This window comes from Pteropus alecto, unplaced genomic scaffold (assembly GCF_000325575.1).
Source record: "Pteropus alecto unplaced genomic scaffold, ASM32557v1 scaffold39, whole genome shotgun sequence".
Lineage (NCBI taxonomy): Eukaryota > Metazoa > Chordata > Mammalia > Chiroptera > Pteropodidae > Pteropus > Pteropus alecto.
The window spans coordinates 6,415,275-6,424,517 of NW_006443568.1; the positions used below are offsets into that span (position 1 = coordinate 6,415,275).

At 57.0% G+C, this 9,243-nt stretch overlaps 1 protein-coding gene across 1 annotated transcript in view; it reads left to right on the forward strand.

Moving 5' to 3' along the window:
• Window positions 1-332: 332 nt before the first annotated feature.
• Window positions 333-9,243, forward strand: part of MATN1 (matrilin 1) — a 9,932-nt gene continuing 1,021 nt past the window's right edge. Inside the window, exons 1-7 of the mRNA XM_006924319.3 lie at window positions 333-454; window positions 2,314-2,660; window positions 5,058-5,280; window positions 6,453-6,578; window positions 7,044-7,460; window positions 8,055-8,207; window positions 9,043-9,123. Coding sequence (XP_006924381.1) covers window positions 361-454; window positions 2,314-2,660; window positions 5,058-5,280; window positions 6,453-6,578; window positions 7,044-7,460; window positions 8,055-8,207; window positions 9,043-9,123 — 1,441 coding nt within the window. The 5' untranslated portion in view covers window positions 333-360. The remainder of the gene's footprint in view (window positions 455-2,313; window positions 2,661-5,057; window positions 5,281-6,452; window positions 6,579-7,043; window positions 7,461-8,054; window positions 8,208-9,042; window positions 9,124-9,243) is intronic.

Below are 9,243 nucleotides of genomic sequence, written 5' to 3' on the forward strand. Positions count from 1 at the left end.
AGGCCATTGGACTCAGGCTTCCCTGAGCTCGCAGTGGCAGCTTCGGGTCAGTGCAGGCTCCAGCCCCTGGAGGAGCCACCCTCCACCCACCTGAGATTTCCTGAATTCCAGCTGCAGGCAAAGGAGCCCTTGTGGTTGGAGGGGCCTCTTGAGCCCAGGCCAGGCGGCTCTCTCCCTCTCTGGGCACACACACCTCTATTCAGCCCGGGCCCCGCCCCCCCAAGGGGGCTAGGGGCAGGGGCAGGATGCCCCACGTCAGTAGGGGGCCGCCTGGCTGGGAGGCTGGGCAGCAAGGTTGATAAGACCGGGCCCCCACTGGCCCCCACAACTGTGCTGGCTGCTGCCCGTGCTGCCAGGACCATGAGGGTCATCTCTGGCACTGGCCTCGTGCTCTGCGGTTTGCTGCTGCTCCTCCTGGCCCCACGCACGCTTGGCCTCGCCCCCCAGTCCAGAGGTGAGGGGACCTATGTGAGGTGGGGGCGCTGGAAAAGTGGCCCCGGAGCAACAGCCTGGGGTCTGAGCACTGAGATGGGCAGAAGTTAAATGGGATTCAGGATGGGGAGAGGGGCAGGGAGGCAGGGTGGCCAGCAAGCTGGCCCAGGGGCAAATAGAGATGGTTACATTCATAAGGGCCAGGGCAGGAGTGACCCCCAGTCTATTTTGTCGGAGGACATGAGTGGGCCTCTCTCTGGAGCCCCAGAGCCTTCCCTGGGGTATCCCCGCCCCCAGGCTGCCCTCGGAAATCGCGCATGCTGCAGGGACTGCTGTCTCTTAGGTCACTGAGGACAGAAGCTACGCAGAGAGCTGCTGACGTCTGGAGCTGCCCCCAGGCCGAGCCAGGGCCGCACTCACGGTTCTGAGACAAACACAGCCCTATGGGGCTGAGACTTCATTCCCCTTCGCCAACCCTTCCAGCACCTCCCGGGTCGGGCTCTCGCATGCTGCACCACTCCCGGAGTTTCAGCCTTGGCCGCTGAATCCTAGAATGCTCGACTTTTCCCATACAGATGGGGAAACTGAGGCTGGAGAGGGGAGGACCTAAGACCACACAGTAAGAGAGCCCCAGAGCCTCCTGGCTCCTGATCCCCTTCTCTATGGTGTGGCTAATTCCTCCTCCCTCTCTGGGCCTCAGTTTAGCTATCTGTAGCCGTAGCTAGTGAGAACCAGGGAGTGGCTGGAAGGTCGTCTAAGGTCCCTTGAGTAACTCTGATGCCGGCGTCTAGGGCACTGTGGCTGGGAGCTGGGAGAGCCCAGCAAACCCTCCTCTTCCCGATGCTTCCTGCATCCTCGCTTGGAAGCAGCTCTGCTCGGTTTGATTGAGTGTGGGATGGAGAGGGAAGGGCCTCTGTACTGCACCTGGCTGGCTGCAGGGCCAGGCCAGTGATAACATCAAGGGGTAAGCCTTTCTTCCCCACTGGACAGATGGAAAACTGAAGCTCCTAAGGGTGCGATGCCCGGTCTGGAGCCACCGAGTGGCTGAGCTGGGATCTGAAAGCTGGTCTGCCTCACTCCGTCCCCCACGCACCTACCTGCACATGGTGCTGCATTCCAGGGTGACTGGAAAGACATCCTGCCTTGGGGGGGTGTGTGTCATGGGGGCACACCTAGTCATGCTGCCAAGGTGGCCAGTAGGAATTCCTGCCCTTTTCCCTGGCTCTTGGACACCAGCCAGCAGGCCGCTGGGCTGAGGGAAATCGTGTCCACTTTGGTGATTCGCTTTGATGCTCGGATGAAAGAGGCCATGTTGATGGGCATGGCGTTAGCCCTCAAGGCTGTGCCCGCCCGGGAGGGCCCACCCTCTGTGCCCTCCTGCCCGGTTGGGAGACACAGCTGCCCCTTGTTTATGAGCCATTCTAGACTGAAACCTGAGAAGTGGGTTTTAAAGGCCATCATTGCCTTCGCTGCCCCATGAGCACCCGCTGGGTGCCCAGGCCCATGCTGGCACCGTGTGTGCATTTTTGCTCATCCTCAAAAGATCCTGCAAGGAAGGGATTATCGGCTCATTGTACAGACGAGAAGACAGGCTCAGAGAGGTGACGTGAGTTACCAAGGCTAGGATTTGAGGCTTTCTTTACCAGGGGCTGAGCTGTGGGGCCTCTGGCCAGTTGCTTGCTGAACGCCCACCTGCTGGCAAAAGGGCCCAGCCTGCCTGGTCAGGTTCAGTCTACTCTCCTGAGGCCTCTTCGGGATCTAAGTAGCTCCTGATCCTCTGCTCCTTTGCTTCGAGTGTCTTGGCCCTGTCTCCTGACCTCATCTCCTGACCTCTGCCCTTGCCTCGGCCTTCTTCCCCCTCCTCCCCCTGGTCCCTCCCAGGGCGTCTCTGCCGGACCCGGCCCACGGACCTGGTGTTCGTTGTCGACAGCTCACGCAGCGTGCGGCCGGTGGAGTTTGAGAAGGTGAAGGTGTTCCTGAGCCAGGTCATCGAGTCGCTCAATGTGGGGCCCAATGCCACCCGGGTGGGCGTGGTCAACTATGCCAGCTCGGTGAAGCAGGAGTTCCCTCTGCGAGCCCATGGCTCCAAGGCCGCCCTGCTGCAGGCCGTGCGCCGCATCCAGCCGCTGTCCACCGGCACCATGACTGGTCTGGCCATCCAGTATGCTGTCACCAAGGCCTTCAGTGATGCCGACGGTGGTCGATCCAGGTCCCCTGACATCAGCAAGGTACGTGCCCCTCGCCCTGCTGGGATCCCCTGCCGTGTGCTGAGAACGTTGCCAGCATACACACACATTCATTCTCTCAACGCCTGCACAAGGGGCCTGTTTTACAGTTGGGAGCAAACCCAACTGAGAGACGTGGCAGAGCTGAACCCATCTCTCTCCACGCTTCTCACTCCCCGCGAGCACTCGATGATTTCGGTTTAGTTGATGTTGGCCCCCCCGGCCAGTCTGAACTCCCCGCACGCGGAGTGAGACAGTCCAGATGCCACCAGCCTCTCTGGGTTCAAGCCCTGCTCCACCATACTAGCTGTGCCACCCCGAGCAAGTTACTTCATCTCACGTGCCTCGGGTTCCTCACGTATAAAATGGGATAACGTAAAACCTTCTCGAAGGGCTCGTAGGAGGACTCAGTGAGTTCACATGCACAAAGGGCTCAGAACAGTGCCTGGTACCTAATGAGCCCCACATAAGCGTTCGCTAATTTCTTACTTAATAAGCCTCAGAGGGCGGGGGCTCAGAAAAATGAAGTGATGCTCCCCAAGTCGCACAGTCAGCGAGGGCTCCAGGTGGGATGCTTAGCGTTTTCACAGACCTTGTACCCACGGTGTCATATTTCAGGACTCGGCCCAGGGCCTGTGAAACCAGTCAGGGGTCCTCTCCCCCTAGGGGTCACAGCCCTTGTTGGCCTGAGGTCTCAGCACTTACCTGCCCAGGGCCCCAGCCCACGGGATTACTCTTTCTCATCCCATCCATACCCCGCTCAACTGGCATGTCGTAGCTGCTGACACACGACTGCTGAATGAATACAGGTCTGCTCGGAGGTGGTATCCCCACTGACGAGAAAATCGAGGCATGAGGAACTAAGCTGCTTGCTCAGCTAATAAGTGGTAGAACTGTTCACAGACAACAGCAAACAACCCCAACCATTACGGCCCTCAAAGAAATGACACGTCAAGGAGCCCGTTGGTCTTTTGTGGGGGACGCTTACAAGTTCCGACGTGAGGTTAGTGGTCGTGGCGGCTGGGAGGGTGTGGTGGCCTTGGATGATCCTCAGGAAGAGAGGTAGCGAAGGGGATGGTGGTGACTTCTGTAGTCGTCACATCTCCAGAGTTAACTGTTTCATCCCAGATCAGGCCAGTGGCCTGGGGTGGGCAAGTGAGCAGAGGGCTCCTTCATCAGCTGAGACAGAGACAGAGGGTCTGGCACCAGACATTAGGCATTCAGCCTGGAATTCACCTGTGAGAAGTCCTACAAGGTGGATCCAGAGCCCCAAAAGTGGGGTTGAAGGGAGACAGTAGGGACTCGAGGAGACAGTGGGCCTCAGGGAAATACATGAGGCGGCGAATCGTCACTGCTAGGTTTTCAGTGCCCGGAGCCCAGGCCTTTGGAGGGGAAGAGATTGTGCAAGCTCACTCCCCAGGATGACGATACTGCAAGACAGTTCCCCTTCCTGGCTTCCTACCCTCAATCACCTTACCCGAACCTCACCACGGTCCCCTTTCTCAGAAGGAGAAATAGAGGCTTGGAAGGTGAGCTGTAACGTATAGAGCTGCATTTCTAACACAAGCTTGTCTAATCCACTATAGTACAGGTCACAAGATGGGGGTTGGGGACTCAAGCCAGGGGTAGGGACCACGGAAGCAGAAGGGACCTAGGTCAGAAGCAGAGAAGCAGCCAAGGGTGCTGGATGCCAGGTCCCAGCCTCAGGCAGAGCTGTGAGGACCCAGCTTCAGGGCAGGCTCAGGAAGCGGGTGATGAGGGCCAGGGTCCCCTTCTGTCTCTTTCCAGGTTGTAGAAGAGGAGCCTTGTGAGAAGGCACCAGGCAGTCTTTTCCTCTGTGGGGAGGACATGTAGCCTCCTGGGAATGCAGGGAGAAAAAGGTGGCATCTTCCTTCCGTTTCCTGGGATGTGGGAAAGACTCCCAGGACCTGAAAAGGAAGGATCGCTGGCCTGGAGGCCCAGCCGCATCCATTAGCCTCTGATGCCCTCTGGTGGCCAAAGGGCAGAACTGCACCGTGTTGGGCACACTTGTTTGACCCTATCCTCAAAGTCCCCAGACTGAGGGGGAAGACATGGCCCTGTCCTCTGTGGTCACAGCGCTGCTTGCCTGAAGGAAGAGGCATCCAGAGGCCTTAGTCAGATGAAAGAACAAACACTTCAGCTAAGCCTTTCAATCAGAGGAAACCTGCCTCCTCTTCCCCTAGCCAGGTTCTCTTCCTTGCGGACATAACCTTGGTGAGGAATCAGATCCGCCTCCAACCAACTAGCCTCTCTGGCTCTCTGGGGCTCAGTCTCTTCTTCTGCCTACGGTCCTGGGTTTTACTGGCAGGCTAAGCGGCCCAGCCCAGCCCAGTGCGGGGAGGGGGTCCCGCTCCTCATATGTGTCCCTGTGCGTTGCAGGTGGTCATCGTGGTGACAGACGGGAGGCCCCAGGATAGCGTGCGGGACGTGTCTGCACGGGCCCGGGCCAGCGGCATCGAGCTGTTCGCCATTGGCGTGGGCCGCGTAGACAAGGCCACGTTGCGGCAGATCGCCAGCGAGCCGCAGGACGAGCACATCGACTATGTCGAGAGCTACAGCGTCATCGAGAAGCTGTCTAAGAAGTTCCAGGAGGCCTTCTGCTGTGCGCGGGGCGGGGCGGGGCAAAGCGAGAGCGGCGTCGTCGGGGCGGGGCCAGGGCGGGGCGGTGGCCCATGGCCTATATCCGGCTGGGACTGCGATAGAGCCGGCCTCTGGGGTGGACCAGGGCTGGGGGCAGGGCCTAAGTGTGTTTGGGACAAGGTTGGAGGTGGAACGTGGGTCAGATTGAGGTGGGACCGGCACCAGGGGCGGGGCCAAAACCCGAGGGCAGGTCCCCAGCCCGAGATTAAGGGAGCTGGGGAGAGGCGATGCCAAGGGTCCTGGCAAGGATCAGGGAGGGGCGGTAAAGAGAGGCCCTGGAAAGACCTGTGCGTGTTTGGATGTCGGGAGGTTTGGGTATCAAAGCCTTCCGCGATGCAGGAAGGTCTGAGGGACCCGGGCACTGGGCAGGAGAAGGTTGAGGCCACAGGAGGTGGGCCTGTGGGCAGTCTTTGGGATGTGATCAGTCAGAAGGGGCGGGGTCTCGCATAGAATGGGGCGGGGCGAGTGCAAGGACTTTTCCCCATTTGTAAAATGGATCTGAGAAGAGCATGTATCTTATAGCGAGGATTCAATGCAATAACCCATGGTATAGAGCTCGTACTGTATTTAACACGTATTTGCTGAGCATCGTCTGTGTGCTGTGTTCTTCACTGCACGTGCTGTTCTAGACGCTTGGGATACAGCAGTGAACAAAACAAATGAAAGGTCTTACCTGTGGACTTTACCTTTTTGTCAGAAAGTTTTAGTTTTATCATTTACATTTTCACCTTCTTCAGGGACGTAGTTTCTGGTGCTGTAATTCCGGCCCTGGGCTGAGGGTCTAGAGCAGTGGTGCCCAAACCTTTTTGGCCCCAGGGACTGGTGCTCCTATGAGGAGCTAATGCCTGATGATCTTGGGTGGAGCTGAGATGGTGATGCTAGCACTGGGGAGTGGCTGCAAATACAGATGAAACTTTGCTCGCTCGCCTGCCACTTACCTCCTGCTGTGTGGCCCAGTTCCTAACAGGCCATGGACCAGTACCGGTCCGTTGCTGCGAGTTGGGGACCCCTGGTCTGGGCCTGGACCCTACCCAGTTGAGGCTTCAGTTCCCCTGAATATGTGAGGGGCCATCCTGGCTGAGATGTCCAAGGCCCTGTGACTGCAAGATCCCGAGTCTCCTCTTGTCCCCACAGTGGTGTCGGACTTGTGTGCCACGGGAGACCACGACTGTGAGCAGGTGTGCATCAGCTCCCCAGGCTCCTACACCTGCGCCTGCCGCGAGGGCTTCACCTTGAACAGTGATGGCAAGACTTGCAATGGTCAGTGGGCTGGACACAGGCAACCCTGGGGGTGGAGTTGGGGAGGGAGGGCATGGGGCCCCGGCTACTCCCCAGCCCATTCAAGCCTCCCTGCTCCTAGTTTCTGGACCAATCTTCAGAGGTGGTAGATACCTTCTAGAGTTTGGTGTCTGCAGAAAGTTCTCTTCTGACTTCTGTTCCTCATTTTTTCACAGTGGGTAGTGGGCTTAGTGTGCCGGAAGGAGTCACATAGTCTTGAGTTCAAGTCTTGGTGCCACTGCTTCTGAGCTGTGTGATTTAACAGCTTTTGGAGCTTCAGTTTTCAATGCTGTAAAATGGGGCCAGGAACTTTGGCTTCATAGAGGGAGTTTTGAGGACAAAATAGGAGGATCCTTAGCACAGAGCTTGGTGTGTGGTAGGTACGCAGGCAGCGGTCGGGATGGACGACTGTCTTGAAGCTTCATCGCGCCTTCCCATTCTCCCCAGTCTGCAGAGGCGGCGGTGGAAGTTCGGCCACGGACCTGGTCTTCCTCATCGATGGATCTAAGAGTGTGCGGCCCGAGAACTTCGAGCTGGTGAAGAAGTTCATCAACCAGATCGTGGACACGCTGGATGTGTCGGACAAGCTGGCCCAGGTGGGGCTGGTGCAGTACTCGAGTTCTGTGCGCCAGGAGTTCCCGCTGGGCCGCTTCCACACCAAGAAGGACATCAAGGCAGCTGTGCGGAACATGTCCTACATGGAGAGGGGCACCATGACTGGCGCTGCCCTCAAGTACCTCATCGACAATTCCTTCACCGTGTCCAGTGGGGCGAGGCCTGGCGCCCAGAAGGTGGGCATTGTCTTCACTGACGGTCGGAGCCAGGACTACATCAACGATGCTGCCAAGAAGGCCAAGGACCTGGGTAGGTGCTCCCTCCTGGACCCCGAATGCCGCTGATGGCTAGGGGATACATGGCACAGCCCGACTGTAATCTATCTTAGGGGTCTGTTCTGATTAGTGCCCTAAACCTGGGTTCAATTCGAATGAGGAAGGATTGGTTCATCTATGTCTTTTTTTATACTGGTGACAAAACTGAGGCCCCAGAAAAGCGAGTGGCTTGTTTCGGTGGTCTTTTTGTAGGGAGGGCTTGGTACTTTTCCAGTTGAATGTTCCCAAGAACACACTGTTGGAAGGCAGCCCCGCTTTGGGACAAACCCGAGCCTTAGTTTTATTGCCTATTAAATGAGGATAATAATAACCACCAGACGATGGTTATGAGAGTTAAAGAAGATTACCAAGCTTCCAGGAAGTCAGGACAGGTCTGTCATAAGGTAGAATCTTAAAAAATATTGATTTCCTCAATGTCTTTTTTTCCCCCAGGCATTGTGCCTGCAATTCTAGCAGCTGCCACCAGGAGGTGTCTGGTGTTGATTTCCTGGGGATTCTCCAAGAGGCCCAGCCATGCATGGCTGCCTGTCCCCAAGGCCACCCTTACTTGTCTGGTTCCTCTTGGCAGGCTTTAAGATGTTTGCCGTGGGTGTGGGCAATGCCGTGGAGGACGAGCTGAGAGAAATCGCCTCGGAGCCTGTGGCAGAGCACTACTTCTACACGGCTGACTTCAAGACCATCAACCAGATTGGCAAGAAGTTGCAGAGGAAGATCTGTGTGGGTGAGTGAGGCCAGAGCTGGCCTCCATGGGAGGGGGAGGGGGGCTCTGGGAGTTGGGCAGGGAGCCATCTTGGAACTGGATGTGGGTGGAGAAAAGCAGGAGCTGGAGTAGCACCAAGAGTTGGCAGAATCAGGAGGTGGGCCAGTCTACCTCTTATGACCAGCGAGAATATTGAACAGAGTGCATTACACGAACGGCACTGTTCTCCGTGCTCTCCGAATATTAAATCTTTCAATCCTATCTGGTAAGAGTATTGTCGTCCTCATTTTACAGACAGCAAAACCAAGGCCAGAGGGGTGGAACAATTGTTAATAATTGGAGGAAGAGCCAGGATTTGAATCCTGTCATCTCCCCTGATCCTGCCGGGTGACCTTGTGAGCTGGTTCCCAGTGGTAAAGAGCATGGACTCCACAGCTAGACGTGCCTGTGCCTGCATCTTTGCTCTGACACTAACTAGCTATTGGTCACGGACATGTGGTTTCACTTCTTGGGTTCTCCATTTGTAAAATGGGAATAAGGACTTCGGTCTCAAAGGATTAGGATGAGGAGTCACCAAAATGACATAAAGGCCCCTAACAACAGTGTCCTGCAGTAGTAGGTGCTCAGCCTGGTGATGCTGTTATTGGAGCTCTTTATCAGGGTCTAGGGGGTCAGGAAGACCTAAGAGCTCTGTCTCAAGAACTCTAAATGTCTCTCTGCCCCCTCCTCAGATGTCGTAGGCCACGCACTCCTCCAGGACTCCCTAGTCCAGGCCCTGGGCAAGTGACCACCCCACCTCCTGTCCAGGCACACACTCACTATCCCCTTCTCTTTCTCTACTTTCTGTCTGCTCCAGAGGAAGACCCATGCGACTGTGAGTCTATTGTGAAATTCCAGGCCAAAGTGGAGGGGCTGCTGCAGGCCTTGACCAGGAAGCATATCCTTTCCCAGCCTCCCCTGCGGGGAAGGGGAGGGGCCAGGGGCGGGGCATGTGGGGAGAGGAGAGGGAGCCACACCCTCTGATGTGCCCGAGTCGGTCTCCTCCTTGCCTGCTTCC